General features: G+C 37.7%; 1 protein-coding gene across 2 annotated transcripts in view; it reads right to left on the bottom strand.

Annotated features, from left to right (window-relative positions):
* The window catches only part of MCTP2 (multiple C2 and transmembrane domain containing 2), a 254,972-nt gene that overhangs the window by 17,643 nt on the left and 218,207 nt on the right, over positions 1-19,122 (bottom strand). For both annotated transcript variants that reach the window (XM_002825867.6, XM_054531911.2), the window contains one exon: positions 4,421-4,530. In XM_002825867.6, the coding sequence (XP_002825913.1) occupies positions 4,421-4,530 (110 nt within the window). The remainder of the gene's footprint in view (positions 1-4,420; positions 4,531-19,122) is intronic.

Below are 19,122 nucleotides of genomic sequence, written 5' to 3'. Positions count from 1 at the left end.
AGCTGAACATTCCTGTTTATAATGCTGAGGATTTAACTCAAAGACACTAAGTAGCAATACCCCTAACACTTAAAACCTTACTAGATTCTTTCCCCATTTATCATAGAACATCTTCCATAGAAAATCCGAAGTTGAAGGAGCTTGGTAAATCAAAGCTTTCCCATCTCAAAATAAGATACGTTGTAAAACAACATTTTCATAGATTTCTTCAGTTTTCCTCACTTGGGAGCTCCCTAAATCCTCAGAAGGTAATCCCTGACTTAGGCACTTATGAAACAAATGACTTTAACTTCTCAATTAATGAAACAATTCAAGGAATCCGCTTCATTCATTCAACCACACGAGCTCACTAATATGGAAGAACATCGTTTTCTAAATTTCAGCCCACTTAACAAAAATGATTGTGACCACATCCCAGAAGGTGGGTGCAGGTATATTCTCTGGGTCCTCCCCCAACTGGCTGCCCCACTGCACTGACCTTGTGTCAATGGGATTATTTCCTTGTTTCCAAGGCTTGGACAAATGAGGTCCTCTGACTCTTCTTTCCAGGGAAATGAAAACTACTGGTCATATTCTGCTGTAGGTTCTTATTTTGTCCTGTCTTCTACTAAAGGCTTTCCTTCATATATGCATGGTTCTACACTAGCCTGTGTTTGCTTTCCTCACACCTGGCCCCCTCCTTTCTGTCTTCACCCTTTGTCCCTTTTGACATGTCACTCTTGATTTAAACACAAAATGCATCTGTCTGTCATTCCCCATGCCCCCATCAGGATTCCAGCCCTATTTAACCTGGATTCCAACCACTTAACTGGAATCAAACCTGGATTCCCGCCCCACTTAACCTCAGGATTCCAACCACTTAACCTGCTTGCCCATCATCTTCTGCTTAGTATTTTTCACATCATTTCTAGCCAGGGCAGTTCTACTTCTTATGAAGGTGGCTTCTAAGCTTTACCCTGGAACATTTGTAGGCATAACTTGCCTATTCTAGGTCTCCCTTAATCTCAGTATCTCCTCTGTGGAGATTTCCCTAGCCGCTCAAGGACACAAGAGTTAGAGCCCTCACTCCATAATGATAGAACACATGATATGCTTCATTCTCCTGCACCACTCTGCCTGCTGTCTAGCATAAATGCTGCATGGTTTTTGGTTTTTTGTTTTTTTGAGATGGAGTCTCACTCTGTTGCCCAGGCTGTATAGTGTGGTGGTGCCATCTCGGCTCACCGCAACCTCCGCCTCCCAGGTTCAAGCGATTCTCCTGCCTCAGCCTCTGGAGTAGCTGGGATTACAGGCATGTGCCACCATGCTTGGCTAATTTTTGTATTTTTAGTAGAGACGGGGTTTCACCATGTTGGCCAGGCTGGTCTCAAACTCCTGACCTCAGGTGATCCGCCCACCTCAGCCTCCCAAAGTGCTGGGATTACAGATGTGAGCCACCATGCCCAGCCAAATGCTACATGTTGAGTAAAATATTTTGGCTTCATATATACATACATTTAAAATTTGTGTAATACTAGGGAAGGTAACTAGAGAAGGTAGAGAAGAGTAGGAAAAAAGGAATACAGTTCATTCCACATAAATGCAACACCACTGGGGTTCCCCCACCCATCAGTATCAGGGAAGCCTTGCTTTGAGAGTTTTATGTATTTCTATATTTTTCCCAGTTGCCAAGAGTTGAATAAAAGTTTTCCTGGTTCTTAAGCACTGAGTTACAATGGAATTCCAACAGAGTTACACATGACATCCCACTTGAATGCCCAGCAGGGACTTTAAGGTCATTGTAATAATGAATGGCCAAGAATTAATAGGAGTTGAGCCTTAGGAGCCTTCCTGTGTTGCAGCTGGGCAGAACAGTACTCTGTTCATGGGCTGAAGACACATCTCAGACATGGCCACCACAGCTGTGCTGGGCACAGCTGCCCCTCAAAGCACTGGAGGGTTGGGAGCCTGTTTAAATCACTCTGCCCTCTTCTCTCCTCAGACATATTTCCTTTTACATTATCAACTGCACAACAGCCACATTTGTCTTTTAGAGATGTTCAAGAATGGAAACAGTTTTACAAAACAACATGATCTTCCTTCCTGGGTCTTGATCCCACTCTGTGTCCTCTTATCCTCCTTGCTGCCAGTACGTCCCTCACTGAACTTTCTTCCATTGACTTTTTCCATGTCCTCAAGGCCTGCATGACATGCCTCATCTCTAGGCACTGCCAACCACACCTCCATGGCATGGACACACTAAATCCCTTACATCTCCCTGTATCTCCCACAGAGTCTTGAGCTTTGAGCGTTTGCACAAGGGCTCTCCACTACTGAAGCCCTCATTCATCAATTCTTTGCCCAGCTATCTCTTCCTATTCTCAGAGATGCTGATAAGTTTCCTCTGTTTCAGAATTGCCCGTGGTCTGTCTTTCTCCTACCTCTCTTCCTGGGCTGATCAGATCTCTCCCAGAATTCTCTCTTACCTCTCCCTCCCACTAATGCTACTGAATTCTAATTGGCTATTACTCTGTTTCTCCCTCATTGAAACAGATTTCTTGAGGGTAATGACATTACAGTGTAGTAATGAGGAGGACAGGTTCCAATCCAAGCTACACAGCTACTAGTTGTGTGATCTTGGACTACAAATTTAATCACTCTGTGATTCAGTTTCCTCATGTGTAAAATGAGGATATTAACAATCCTTACTTTATAGGGTGGTTTGAATGATGTAATCCTATTCCTTTAAGTAGCTCCTCAAAGGAGCCAGTGTGTTTAAAGGGCTTAGAAGAGTGCCTGGCTGGCATGCGATAACAGTTGGTGTTGCTATCATTATTGTAATTATGGTTGCATTTCTCATTCTTAGACCAAGTCAGTTGGTGTTGCTATCATTATTGTAATTACGGTTGCATTTCTCATTCTTAGACCAAGTCAGTGTCTGAAACTCAATAACTGATAGTTGAGTGAGGAAATGAATAAAGAATTACGATGCCCTCCTCATTTTACTATTCATGTTTGCTTTCAAATATGTTTATATTAAACATTTTGAGGGTAAATTCAGGAATCTTTTGCCAATTTATATGAAACCTACAAGAATAAAGCATATAGGCATCATATCTGTGAGCAAAAGTTATTTTTTTCTTAAGATATTAATAATGGGTATAACTGTAAATTCAATAAAAATTCATCAACTTTGTTTAAAAGTCGTTTATAACTTATTTTTTTAAACATACACGTTTACTATGCTTATAATAAATGGGCATTCGAGGGCAACGTCATTGGCTGTGCAACTGAGAAAACATTAGTATTTACATAAAGTTGCATGTTAACTACTTATATTTCCTGATGTTAATATCATTTATTGATTTCCTTGCATTTTAATGCATAAGACTTTCACTTGGTTTTTAGCACCACTTTTAATCTCTTTACCCATGCAATTCCAAAACAATATATTCTTAAAGAAACTAGAATGATCCACGTAGACATGACCAATAAAGTAAGAATTAATCCTTAGAAAGAACATGGTTGACACAATTCTAGATTAAAGGGGGAAATAAGTTAATAATTCAAAGGAAAAAAATTAAAAATCTTCCATTTACTGGCGCCAAATGAAAACTAAGTAATGCAGAGTTGAAAATGTATAAAACAAAACAGACAAAACATACGAATCTACAGTCTTTCTTAACTGGAGTTCCACTGGAGAGTTTAGCTATCATGTCCTAAGATGGGGGTGGCAAGCTGTGGGTAGACTGTAAATCAAATCCAGCATGTTACCTGTTTATATAAATAAAGTTTTATTGGAATGCATATCATACCCATTCATTTACATATTAACTGTTACTCCTTTTCCACTTTAACAACAGAGTTGAGTAGTCAGGACAGAGACCATATGTCCCACAAAGCTGAAAATATTGTCAACTTTCTCTATAAAGGGCCAGAGAGTAGTATCCTGTCCTAAGACATCCATATATGTGGTGACTTAACTTCACATTTATCCATCTATGATGCTACTAGATATGTATCTTTCTTTGGAGAATTGGAGAAAAGTTATTCAAGGCATTTACTGAGTTCTGTGGTTCAGATAGAAAAGGCTCCTTCACAGCACATTTGCTTCTCTTTTTATTTCTGAACAGGGTAACATTTTAAATATCTATAATTTGTCACCCAAACTGACATATTTTTTAGCGAAAGGGAACACTATTAATATTTATGTTGGGGTGACTGGAATAAACTGGGCCATAGGGTCACCCCAGTTCTGAGGCACCACCCAACTGTGAAGTTAAGAAGCCAACCGAAGTCAGACAGTGCTAACCCAACAGTGTTGCTTTGGTTTGTTTTTGTATTTTCTGACCTCCCTTTCTCCCACTCCACTGCCGTAACCCCACTGTCCTTGTGGATGGCAGGTCTACTTCAAACACCACAACACAAATTTAGAACTTACTTTTTAATCCTTTCTCCAAAAGAAGCTATTTCCTCCAAGATGTTTTGAACAGTTGAAACAATATCCTGTACCATATAGATTCTTTCAATCAACCCCTTTTTCTCAGATTCCTGGAAAACATAAAAGCAAGATTTAACTCAGTTACTTCATTTTTTATCATGCTGATACAGAAAATATTATAACATGTTATAATAACAAGGTTTTTACCAATAGAGTGACTACAAGAGATAAATGATTGCTTTACAACTTTATTGACTCCCCCCCACCCTAGAAAAATCTGTTCACTCACTCAGATGCTGCCACTCCTAATGTGCAAGCCTCAGTTGCCACCTCATTGTCATGAGGTGATAAAGGGAAGCCCACAGAACCAAGCGCTTCACTTCCCTGTGGAGGCTGCCGCGTCCCTGGCAGAACTCTGCAATCCCGTCAGTCTGGCTAACTCTGACTTCCTCTGTCTCCACAGGTTTTCTGAAGCTCACCCTATTCCTCTCCTATCAGTGTTCTTCAGAGACGTTCCTGGCATGTTGGAGACAGAGGCAGTATGATTCCTAGTACTGGAGCATCTTAGTCAAACTCTACTGCATTTTTAACCATGTTCTAAACATATTGCAAGCCCGATGACATTTCATCCATCCTTTGGCAACCACCTCAGAAACAAAGCAAGCAGCTGTGGACATGCTACAAAGTAACCCCACAGTGCACTGCTGGTGGGGGCAGCCTACCCAGATTATTCCCTTCCAGGATGATCAGCAATTGATTGTGATCTCCTCATGACATTAGAAGCAAATATAAATTCATCTTCCTTAATCTCCAATGCTTCATGTGAAATGGAATTCAGCTTTCTAAGAATAGTATCCTTACTTTGCTTATAGAAAACCTTACATGTGTTTTTACCATGCCAGGTAACTAACAGTTATGCAGGTTACTTAGAAATCACTCAAATGTCAGGAGATTCCCTAGAGAGTAGTATTTTTACACTATTTTTAATATTCTGATGCTATGTTCTAGCTCCCCTGTTGACTTTGCTGTAATTGGGATGTAGTCAATGAGCTCTCAACTCCTACCTCTCTGGGTCATTACAGCCATTACACCTATTGTATGAAACCTAAAACCTCGAATAGCTCTTACAGAACTTTTTTCCTATATAGAATTTTAGTTGGGTGAAAATTGTACTAAACTATCAAGCAAACACTTCTAAATTTAAGAGGACATTCCTATAATACCATCTGTGCTGCAAAAGGAAAAAGAATCATTTTCATCTTGTATCCTTTGTTCCATCAAACTGGAGCCGTGGATGGAGTGAAAGAGAACCACTACCAATAGGGATTGCTGGTAAAAGCACCAAGATGTCAGAAATGTTGAAAAGCACAAACCTCCCTTCTTGCATCTGCCTTTATGAAACTGCTTGGCTGAAACAGACAAAGGAAGAACAGAGGCTAGAATGCCTCATTGCCACCCCCCTCTCCAGTAAAGGGTGCTGCAATGGTTTGAATAAATTATTACCATCAGGACTGTACTCCTTTATCCATTCATTCTGTGCAGAAGGAAAACCAGGTTCATTGCTTCCTTTTGCCACATCAAACTTTCAAGATACTTTTACTTTTTTATCCTAATTTGAATTCTTTTCCCTTAACTCTAATTTCTCAAGCAGTTTGTGTTAAAAATTAGATATGCTGCCAGAGCGTAGTAATTCATGAATCCACTGACATCTATTAATGGGCACAATGGTGAAAACCCAGCTCTGTCTGCCACATAAGTATTCATGTTTATAAAGGAACATTTGAAAGCATGAGGGAATTTGACCCAAAGGCCAAAAGTGGCTTCCTCTTTTCAGCAGCATCCAGTTTATGTCAAAACAATTTCTTGGAAAATGACTCAAGTTTCCATGTCATTCAATTTAATAAAAACTTCCTATTTCAATTGTCTAAATTTTTTTCCCTATGAAACACCCAAATAGTGAGGTTCTGGTTGTGAAGAAAGCATGAGTTAGTATGCCAAAATAACGATGCTCACGAGTCCTGTTACTTTATCATGAATTTGATGTTTGGAGTATTAAATATCCAAAGACTAGGCTAAATAATCTTACTATATCTTGAGTAACAGAATAACTTATCATCTGGACTTGTTTACTTTTAACAGTAGAAGTAAACAGAATTTTTGATTATTGATAACTGATAACTTGGTTTTATTATATTGGACCTATAAAACTATTCCATTTTTATTTCACACATACATTATTTTCAAATAAAAAATAGATTTTTGTGCATTAAAATAAATTTGATCATCTGGATATTTAAAAATGACACATGAAGAATGATTATTTGTGACATATATTCATATATTTTAGTCAGTTACTAGCTACAACTGTCTATATACCCATGTCAGGATTACTTTTCAAAAGAATGTACTTTTTAATGGCATCCTTTTATTTCTAATATTTCATGAAATTGTTATTAATCACCTTCAGAGGTGTCATTAAATTGACACCTTAATTGACTCCACTGTAGACCATACTTTTAATACTTTCTGAAGCCGGGCATGGTAGCTCACGCCTGTAAGCCCAGCACTTTGGGAGGCCAAGGCGGGCAGATAACGAGGTCAGGAGATGGAGACCATTCTGACCAAGATGGCGAAGCCCAGTCTCTACTAAAAAATACAAAAATTAGCTGGGCGTGGTGGCGCAGGCTTGCAGTCCAAGCTGAGGCAGGATAATCACTTGAACCAGGGAGTCAGAGGTTGCAGTGAGCCCAGATGGCGCCACTGCACTCGAGCCTGGCGACAGAGCGAGACTCTGTCTAAAAAAAATAGAACACTGTCTATGAGCACTTAGGTACCTTGAAAACGCACAACAAAAATGTGGTACATGGACAATATTCTCAATCTATTTTTAAAATTTTGAAATCTGTATATACTTCATCTCAAATGTTTGCAAAGGCACTGTATTTTTGTATTCATTCACAGGAACTTTTCCTGTCAAACATTTTTTCAAGACAATATGTTAGAACATTCAACAAAATGTATGCTGAAAAGTAAATGCCTTCTAAATTTCTTTCCATTAATGGTCAGAATGCATATTTATTGCATTAAAAATCACAAGGATTCTTCCCATAAATTAAAATACTCTAGGCGGGGAGTGGTGGCTCACGCCTGCAATCCCAGTACTTTGGGAGGCCGTGGCAGGCAGATCACTTGAGGTCGGGAGTTTGAGACCAGCCTTGCCAACATGGTAAAACTCCATCTCTACTAAAAATATAAAACATTAGCCTGTTGTGGTGGCACATGCCTGTAATCCCAGCTACTAGGGAGGCTGAGGCAGGAGAATCGCTTGAACCTGGGAGGCAGAGGTTGCAGTGAGGCAAGATCGCGGCACTGTACTCCAGCCTGGGCCACAGAGCGAGACTCCACCTAATAAAATAAAAATAACCTGAAGTATAACTTCAGAATTTAAAAATTGAATCATGCATAGCATTTGACCTTTTATATGTTGCTTTTGTAGAAAAATAAAGTGTTTTTTGGCCATTAAAAAAAATTCACTTCCATTCAGAAAAAGCTTCCAAAAATGTAGTACTTCAGTCATAAAACATTTTGAATAAAACTTTCCAACTGATTATGACCATAATTTAGGGTTTTTTTCTTTTCCACAAAAGAGTTCAATTTTGGAGAATGTTTAACTGAGATAACTTCAAAGGTTCAAACCTTCCTAAAATGAAGATGGGTAAAGAAGAGAAAGTGCATACTGCCATGCTGATGTTTATTTTTATATATGATGTATCTTTATCACACAACCTTGTTGATATCCCAACTGTGTATATAAAAATATCATAAGTGTGGACACTACAACTTTGCAAGTGGTGGAACATTATCGCTTGTCTGGATGGAATTATGAATAATTAGTGCATCACAGCCAACACCAAGTACATTTCTGCCTCACATTTCTTCATTTTGGAGGAATATCTTATTAGTTGCAATATTTGCTCCATCAGAATTTGCATTCATATTATCATTATGAAGTTAAATGATTCTCAATACTAAATGTTTAAATTTATAGTGGCATTGCTGATGTTAGAAATTACAGTATTTGTAGAGTTAACTTGCAAAAGCTTTGTTTTCATATATTACGTAAAAAAATGAAAATAATTTCACAAAGTTCTCTGATATTGTGTTTGCATCCTTTGTCAGGAAGATTAACAGCTACTTGGTCATTTTTCATATATGTACAATGAAATTTTGAAATGGAAAATCATATAAATTAATGTGGAAGAAATAGTCATTTGATCTAAATGAAAAGTCATGCTCCACAGAGAGATGTATCAACATGCATTTTTAGCTGTATCCATTAAAATAATGTTTTCAGATATGATTTTCTTAGATACTTCCTCTTAAAGTAGCTGTTGAGGCTTCTTTGGCAGGTTTATGACTTAGGTTTATACATGTCAGTGACATGACCAAGTCAAGGCCCCAGGGTAGAGAAGAAATGTAAACATTTATCAACAACTGTCTTAAGAAATGTACTATCTGTACATGATTATTCATTAAATATGTAATCTTTGTGTTTTTATTTCCATATTGAAAAAGTAAAAAAGATAAGTTCACATTTACTCACTACAATGAGTAAAATAGTATATTCTAAGAGGGTTCAGACTACTTTTTATTCTGTTCGCAGGAAGGCTTAAATTATGCAAATATTTAACATACACCTACCCTATCATTTCTCATCTCCCTTACTAACCATTCTGAACAGGCAGTTTGAAAGCTTCCTGAATCTTACAGGCCCTGGCAGTGGCCACAGCTTAATGGGCCGGTAGATATCACATGCTTTCTACCACTGCCTGAAGCAAGAAGGGATTAGCTCATCTGAGAGCAGTTTGTTTTATTATGGACCATGCAAAAGCTTTTCTTTAAAGTTGGATGTTAGTCACTCAGCCCCTGAAGAGAGTCAGGAAAATAGAGATGGGTCATTCCTGGTTGTTAGAGTTAACCTGGTGTTAGTCTTTGAGAACTCTGGTCACAGTGCATGCATCTCATGGGCTACTAGTAATGACCACAGAAACAGCTGAAAGCTGAAATTGAAAGCCTAAGCAATGCATCCCACCTTGTTATAGTGGAAATATTAAATACAGTAGTTTAAAAATGAGGATAATTAGTAAATGAAAACTTTCTGGGAAAACTGGGACCTGTGGTGAACCTGAATCACTTTTTCCTAAAATTCTTTAGTAAAGAAAGGAACCAGTTATTTCCAGAGTATCTTCTAGACAGGGAGAAAAAAAAAAAAAACAAAACAAAAAAACGTTTTTTCACGTGTTTCCACCCCTTCCCTAAAATGCATTTTCTACTCATGTGAGACAGGGAAAATTTCCATCGCAGCTCAGGTATCTTTATGATTAGCGGTAAATGTAGTTTTTGCTCTCTGAAAGGCTTTAAAAATGGCCTTTGGATAATGTGTGTTTATCAAGGTATGGCAGCTTCTATGCTACAAGAAGATTATATTTTTGTAGCTTGGATGCTTCATTAATATCTTCCATTACCCTCTTTTTGGCTATACCCTGCTTGAACGGGGGGATCAACAGATAAGACCAGGCTGTTTTATCTCATCCTGTGTTCTTAGCACCAACAACTGTTGTGGGTCCATCCTCAGTGTTGCTACAGTGCTTGTTTGATGGAGAAATAAATGGATCCAGGAAAAAAATAGTTTATCAGGTTTATAGTAGTATTAAGTGATTATTTACATCAACCCAAGAAATAAGCAAATGCTTGCGGTTTGAGAGAAGATTCTAGGCCTTATAGAAGAATGACTGAAAGGCCCAACTCAAGCTTGATGGCTTTTGTGAATCCGCTTCCTAAGGATTCCAGTCTATGCTGACTACAGTCTTTGTTCTCTCAATTTGCATTATACCTCTATCATTTTAATCATCCTAATAGCAAATGCTCTTTTCACTCTCTGTACTGCAAAATTTCTCTTTTAAAATAAGATGCTATTGATTTTATGGGTCTTTTCTCTTTATATCTAGCAATATACCAATGGACATATCACAGGATGTATTACATAGCCTTTAGTATTAGTATTTCCATGTATAGGAAACTGAAGTCCAGGGAAGTTAAATGATGTTATATACAGCAGACCATCGAGTCAGAGAATGGGGTTCAACTCTGGTCCTGACATCTACTAGCTTGGTGATCATGGCAAGTTCTTTACCCTTTCTGAATTTCAAGTTCAGTATTTGGAAAATGTAGATCATTGTCATTACTCTGATTGGACTGTGGAGAAAATTAAATATTGTCACATATGTAAAGTACCTAGTATATTCCAGGTGCTTCATAAACACCAGTTCCTTCCCTTCAAGAAGGCAAAGCTACAAAAGAAGGAGCAACCTTTTGTCTAGTTTAAAGAATACTGGGGTTAATTTAAGTTTCAAAGAAAATGATCTTCCAGGACAAGTCTACTCATGTTGCCCCAAGTTGTATGAAAGATCATCTGCAGTTCCATCTGTATCATGCTGGCTTTATTTACACGTTTCAGATCGAACCAGGGAATGTGGCGATAACACAGTTTAGCAAACACAACATTACATCTGCTGTTGCTACCAAACTGCCTAGGAAGAGTAACAGTGATTCATTCAGAAAGACAGAACTGCTGTCACATGTGCTTCTATTTTCCCTTAACATAGAAGGCTTCCAATTTACAGAGGGAAATGTGTAATAAAAATAGTGAAGGCCACTGGTGTGATTAAATAAATGAACAAGATTATTGTGGCTAAATACATAGTTTTAGATTCCTATATTTGACAAAGAGGGGTATCACTTCTCATTGCAAATGCGAAAAAATGTGGACGCATAAGTAAAATTCACATGCTTTAGGGGTCTACTTTGTGAGCAAGCCTGCATCACCAAACAATGAAGAGATGAAAGTATGGAATTTTTCAAATTTCATAAGGTTTCCTTTTTTTTTTAAACACATAATAAAAAAGAATAGCATTCATTGTGAGAAAAATAAACTAACTTGGTAACCTAAAAATATATATCATATGAAGATGAGTACAAGCTCACCATTTTTCATTATTCATTTATAAAATGTTAAAAGGATTGAGTATTTTTGCTAACTTTTGTAAGCAGTTGAACTAAGAACAAATAATATGTCTGTGTTGTAACACAGTTGTTTTTTAAAAAAAAAAATTTAAAAATCAGAGGGCAAATCTTTCCTTTCTTAAGGCCTTGTTGGCGTTGGGTCTCCAATGAGTATAGCACTGTAGGTGCAATAAACTAGCTTCGAGCCTCTGGCAGAGAATTAACACCATCAAAATGAATTTACAACTAAGAATTAATTACATAATCAGGGTGTTACTTTAAATCTCTCCTACATGTTCTGATTTAGAAAACTTCTCATTTCTCTGTTAATTCCCTAAGCAAAACTAGAGACAAAGTCCTGAAAATTGACCATGTCAGGAAAAAATCCTTTTGACATGCTTAAAAACTGAGTAGTATTTGTCACAGGATGAACAGAATTCTCAGAAGACATTAATGCAAAAATTTTTATCTCAAAATCCTCCCAGTAATTTCAATCATCCAGACTAAAGATGCAAAAATATACCTTTAGACTTTAAATAAGAATATGTTTGGTCTGTTTCATCCCACCGAATATTAAAAGCCTATAATTTGAAAACTTGAAGAATTATAAACATTAGAAATAGATTGAGTGGCATTTAGCATGAAAAAAAGCTTAGCATCTGTCATAACAAAGAACAAGCAGCAATATTTCTGATACATGAAATTAAAAATTATTCTTTGGGAATCCCAGCAATGCACCAGGAACTGTCATTTAGAATTTCTTCCCATGAGGCATTTTGTGGGCATGCAGGGATGCAGACGCACGTGTGCACGTGCGCGCATACACACACACACACACACACACACACACACACACACGGAGTCAACTCCACAGCTCGTGCTATTAAAATGGAGTGGGGAGATCTGTACTCTTTCTGGAGTGTACTTCTTTCTCAAGTAGTTCTTTTGCTTTGGGAAATGAATATAAAATAGTATTTGGATTTTGAATCAATATCATTTCTAAGTGGTTTTATATTGCTCTATCTGTTCATTACATAAAGCACTTACACACTGCATTGGTATTTACCAACACTTTTTTTTTTGTGGTGTGCAACATGAATATCATCTAGTATCAAATAATAGGGTTGAAAAAGTAAAAGGAATAAACAATCAGCTCAATAGGAAGATACTCATAAAATACAACTGAAAAATTGGCAACAGATTAGGGAAAAAAATATTTGGAATCTAGACCCTTGAAAGATTGATTTCATTAAAAGTCTCTCTGCACTAAGTGACAGAACACCAAGCCACCACAAGGTAAACAAGGCTAATGGTTTTCTATAACTGTAACTACTGTAGATAAATATACCAGGAGCGGCAGTTGCTGATTTAGCTGTGTGAATCCTTTAGTTTTCTCCCAGGTACAGTAAAGGAGTGGGTATAAGATAAAATATTTATGTGATTCAGCAATGGAACAAGTTAAAAAACTATTATTACTTTAAGATCCAGCTCAAACATCACCTTTTAGCAGTCCTGCCTCACCTAGCATTTCCCCTCTGTTTCCCAACATAGCAGCTACAACAACATTACAAACCTTGATGAAGGCAGTAGGGGAACCTTAGGGCACTGGGGTTGTTTACTATGAGCACCTTGTTTATGGTTGTAATTTTTGTATTTATAGAGGCTTTGGTACAAAGACATCAATAAATGTTGGCAAAATAATGCAGCAAAATGAACCAATAAATTAATGACAGGTTTCCTTCACAACAATGGAGAATGGTCAAAAATAAGATTTAGACCATAAGAGATGGGTTTGAGTGTTGCCGCTATCCTGGCTGAGAAATCTCAGATATGTTACTGAAGTTCTCTTAGCCTTGGTTTGTTCATTTGTAGACAAGAGAACATACTATGAAACTTAATATTTTGTTTTGAGTACTGAATGAGCTACTGCATATAAAAGCAGCCTGCAAATTAAAATATTAATATTTTCATAAATCTAATTGCTTAAATAATTCTTACTTGAAATGGCCTTGTTTTAATTTATTATTCTTGTTTTATTGAATACTTTATTCCAGTGATTACTTTTCCCTTGAAGAAAAAAGTGGTAGCCCCCCTTTCTATCAATTATCTCATAAACTCATTGGATAATTGGGTGAGTCACAGTAAAATAGATGAGGGATTTATTTATTGAGATGGAGTCTCGCTCTGTTGCCAGGCTGGAGTGCAGTGGCATGATTTCGGCTCACTGCAACCTCCGCCTCCCATTTCAAGCAATTCTCCTGCCTCAGCCTCCTGAGTAGCTGGGACTACAGGTGTGCACCACCATGCCCAGATAATTTTTCTATTTTTAGTAGAGACGGGGTTTCACCATGTTGGCCAGGATGGTCTCGATCAGATTTATTTTTAAATACAAAAGACATAGATACTATTTTCAGAAAACCAATCACTTGTGGATAATCAGGATGCAATATCCAATGTCTTCTACCTTCTCATGATGTGACAATTCTAAGCAATGGGAAATGAAATATCTAGATGCAATACAGGTTGAGTATCCTTTATCTAAAATGCTTGGGACCAGAAGTGTTCTGGATTTCAGATTGTTTTGGGATTTGGGAATGCATGCATCATGCTGGCTGATCATTCCTAATTTAAAAATCAGAAATCCAAAATGCTCCAATGATCATTTCCTTTGATAATTAGAGCTCAAAAAGTTTCAAATTTTGGGGCATTTTGGATTTCAAGTATTTAGATTAGGGATACTCAATCTATATAGACTACGAAAAAATCAGTGCCTCTGACGAAATTTGGTCAGACAATGCACATTCGCTAAGAGAAGGATAGGTAATTCATGTAATTGAGTCTGGCATATCACATCTCATAATATTTGAGAATAACACTACAATCCTTAGAATAGAAATCAGAAAGATCTACTTGTACTAGGAATATTAGTGAGCTTGATAATAGGTAGGATGCTCTGAATAATGTTCCAGAAGGCCAGACTGATAATATTTCTGGGTGACTTCTAAAGGTTATGAAGTCAAAACATTTTTAAGAATGAGAGTTTGATTTTTAAAAAGAATATTTAAGCCAGCTGATTTGCCAAAGGACTACAGGAAATTGGGAAGGCAACCCCCTCTCATCCAAAACATGCATAAACTGATAATTAAGAATTGGCTGGAATCCACTTCACTATAAAAGGCTTGAAAGATAGTATGATAAAAATGTTAGCAATTAAGTCACTTCATCACTAAAAACCATATTAAATCAAATTAAAAGGACTTAAATTAGAATTCCCATGCACTTTATTCCCCTGAAAATTAGCCATAAGCAGGTCTTTTACAATATGCCCCGTATATAAATTGTGTATCCCTGAAGGTGAGTGTGTGCACATGCAACTATTGTTAACCATTCAAAGATACTCTCTGGTTTTTTATTTTCTTAAAAATACAACACTTTATCATTGTTAAATATCACTGGTTATGTCATAATTTAAAAAATTATTTTTTAAATAATTTAAAAAATTACTTTTTAAATAATTTAAAAAATTACTAATCTAACCAATTTACTGTTTTAGACATTCTTAAGAAAGTACAAACAGGCCGGGCATGGTGGCTCATGCCTGTAATCCCAGAACTTTGGGAGGCCATGGTGGGCAGATCACATGAGGCCAGGAGTTTCAGACCAGCCTGGCCAACGTGGTAAAACGCTATCTCTAATGCAGTGTGGTGGCACATGCCTATAGTCTCAGCTACTCCAGAGGCGGAGGCACGAGAATCACTTGAACTTGGGAGGCAGAGGTTGCACTGAGCCGAAATGGCACCACTGCACTCCTGCCTGGGCAACAGCGTGAGACTCTGTCTCAAAAAACAAACAAACAAACACATACACACACAAATGAATTATAGACAAAACTACTTTCATTGTTAGATTGTAAGACGACCTCCTCCATAAACATCAGTTTTCTCTGGTTAGGATATTATAGATCATCTCCTCTCTCTTTCTGGCACAAGGAAACACAGGGAATGAGGCACAGTGGACTTAACCACATCATCCAAAGGACTCTACAGGTTAATTCACAGTGAGAACTCCTTCTAGATACATGCCATGCGCTTCTCCCACTAAGAAGGCCCTGTCTGGGTAATTAGGAAGGGACTGACTAATCAATTTAGAGGATGGAAAATCATTTTAAACACTGAAATTAATGGTTTAAACTGTACTTAAATTTTAATGATGACAAACTAATTTGTGAAAATAGAATATAGATACAATATCCATTTGTATCCTTCCATTATAATGTGCTCCTCAATCAATCAACAAAAATGGATTAGATGTTTCTTATTTTCTTAAAGGAAAATGTCCATATCTGTTTTTCATCTACAACTGATATAAAAGGGTCATATTGTTTTTCATAAACACTGTCAGGCAACTGTGACCTCACTGAAGATCCTAAAAGGACAGATCATTCAAGTCCTATTTCTGACAACCTAGTTATGAACAAACCAACCCACAATGCAAGCCTTAGAGCACAGTTTCTTTTTGATAGCATTAAGCAGGGCTTTTTTTCTTTTATTACATGCCCTTATGATTCCTTCTTCCTGATGTTAATAGAAAATGCTGAAATATTCTATGTAAGTGATTGTTGGGCTGGAAAAAGAAAGAAACTCTAGTGCAAGTATTTATACCTTCTGTAATGAAAACAAGATATTATTGTCTTGCATGACCTTTCCTAAGTATGGGATACAGCATTTTACACAATAGTTTCTTGGTTCATGCTTCAATTACTGACCTTTACTGTGTAGAAAATTAATGCAATTTTCATTGTAATCCATCCGTACAAATAAGGTCCACATGGAAGGATTCCACATATGGAATCTAATACAAATAGGAAATGTCAACTGATTGCTGTTGGCTGAACTTAGCTATTATCTGTTTGTTCTGGAGTCCCTAGAAAACTAGACTTGTAACAAGCAATTTCTTACATAAGCCATCAGGTATTAGAAAGCAGGATCTCCTCTCTTCAAAGTTTAGCTTGTACATTTCATCTCCTAAAAGGCAAAAACCTAGTTACCTGAAAGTTCTATGTTATCACTGAAAGTCTGAAAAAGAAAAGGCAAAATTGTGAAGTCTAATCTGGTTTCTAATACAAGTTACTACCACGAACTTTTCACAATGCTAAGGAACAAGGGGTTACAGTGATGTCATTTTACAACAATCCTTGTTCCAGACAATAAAAGAATGACAGACCCCAGACAGTGTCCTGGTCTGTGCATCAGAGACAGGCAGAACATGGCAAAGCATTCATCTCCTGAGGAAGTTGTGCCAACAGGCCCCGGCACGCTTTTATCTTCCACAGTCGTCCGTGATGGTATTTGGTGGGAAGGAGCACTGGCAATTAAAGAGTGTCACCTTCAAGATGGATGGTTTGGGTAGAAAGAAGTTTCTCTCCTCTTCTGGTTTTGAACAAAATGGCTGTGTGTTTATAATTTGTAAACAGTTCATCTCTCACTGAGTGTGTTACAGTTCCCAGAAGCATGGTCTGTCATGTCTAACACACAACAGAAGCCAGAAGGGCTCAGTGAGTAGACCTTTCTTCCAGCTCACTATGATGGGGAGTCACCCAGTGACTGTATGTCCTGGTCTATGACAAACACATCTCAGTAGTAGAAGCTGATCCGCACAGAGAAGAAACCAAGTGTTGTAATACGTATGTGGATGTGCACTCAAAAAGTCTGAAAGTTGAAGATCCCTTTAGTTTGCAAATCCCTTACAGAAGGAAGAATGAAAAGAGATGGACAAGGATGGAAAAATTCGCCAGCCTTTCCTAACAATAGAAGGGTTGTGTTAAGCAGAGGAGGCATAAACAGAAGTCAAAATATCATTTTAGATTTATTCCTTTAGAAGACTTCATAGAAATATAAAATTGGGAAAGCAAAACCACCATGGTTATATCTGTCTATTAAAAAGTGCTACTAAAATACTATAATAAAAACATGTTAAGAATAAACTTCACCCGGAGGGAAGGAGGAGAACCCTAATGCCAGTGCCCTCAACGTGGGACAGGTTGGCACAACTGGTATGGGTTGGGCCATGCTGAGATGAATGCAACAGCTCCCAGGCTTATCCCTATGGATGCTGCTGTTCCAACTCTTTCTTCAGTCATCCTTGCCCGGGAAGGTTTAAAGCACAGACCAAAGGGCTGTCTCTCCAGACCTTCAGGTAGCTTTTGAAGTACATCAGTGGTAGACTAGACCTGATTTTGTTGCTTGCCAATCACTGAATACCATGTTTCCATTCATCTTCTTGTTGGATACTCTCCTTTATTAGATGGGCCAAAGACACATGGTCACCAATATTCCTAAAGGGTGGAGGACATCCTCTTCTACTGGTGGTTCATTTAAACAGCCTTGGCCAAACAGGAAGAAATCTTCCTTTCATCCAGGCCTTGGTTTATAAATATTTAGAATTTTGCCTAATGTGATGTTATGATATAATAAGAAATGTATGCTTGTTCTTTGTCCCTGGTTCCTGGCACAAAGCTCCTAAAATTCCTGGAGTTTTCTAAGTGATAACAGAGATATGAACATCTTTTGCTATAATATTTGGTTTTGTCCTCAGTTCCTAAAATAGCTCCAGAGCTAGAGAGATGAGAGGAGCATCTTTTGGCTATTCATAACAAGCCCCTTTCAACCACACCTGAATTTCTGCTAATGAGGAGACTTTTGGAAAGCCTCTGATGACGGGGGAGCTGGTGGCTAGGATAACCAACCATATGATTAGAAGGTTAGAACTTTCAGTCCTCCCAGCCCTGACCTGCAGGGAGGGAAGAGGGGGCCAGAGATTGACTTAAACACCAATGCCCAAAGATTTAGTCAATTATCCCTATGTAATGAAGCCTCCATAGAAACAAAAATACCGTATTCTGGAAGCTTCTGGGTTGGTGAACACATGCAGGTACTCTAGGGTATGCCCAGAGAGGGCGTGGAGGTTCCACACCCATTCCCCCATCCATTGCCCTGTGCATTTCTTCCATTTGGCTGTTCCTGAATTGTGTCCTTTATAATAATCAGTAAATATAAGAAAATATTTCCCTAAATTTTGTGAGCCATTCTAGAAATTTGTTGAATCCAAGAAAGGGGTTGTGGGAACCCCCACCTGATAGCTGGCCAGTCTGAAGAACAGGAGGCCTAGACTTGCAGTTATCACCTCATACAGGTTTAAAATAATTTCATTAATACTTCTGGTTTTTTTTTTTTTTGGTAAAATGTCCCATTATAAACCTTATTAACTTAGCTTTCCTTTGACAATATTCAATGACTTAATCACTCAGAAACCGCTAACATCAAGACGTCAATAAGAAACTTGCATCTCTGCGACCCCTTTTCTGAAAAAGGTCATTTTCCTTTAAAAGTATTATACTTGATTTTATTATTTTGCTATTAATGATCCTCTTAACACAACAAATAAGATTTACTTTGTAATCCACCCCATTTGCTTCAAATGGGCAAAACCATCTGGTCCACTCAATTAATTTTAAGGCTCTTTGTATCATAAAGCCAGTGTCTTTGAATACATTTCTATTCAATGGGCATTTACACTGGATACTTACTCTCAAGGTTTCCCCTTTTGCCCTTTCCTCTGCACAAGCCTCCTACATGTTACCA

The sequence above is a fragment of the Pongo abelii genome, chromosome 16 (assembly GCF_028885655.2).
Source record: "Pongo abelii isolate AG06213 chromosome 16, NHGRI_mPonAbe1-v2.0_pri, whole genome shotgun sequence".
Taxonomy (NCBI): domain Eukaryota; kingdom Metazoa; phylum Chordata; class Mammalia; order Primates; family Hominidae; genus Pongo; species Pongo abelii.
The sequence above is the reverse complement of the archived record's forward strand: the minus strand, read 5'-3'. Positions and strand labels throughout refer to the sequence as shown.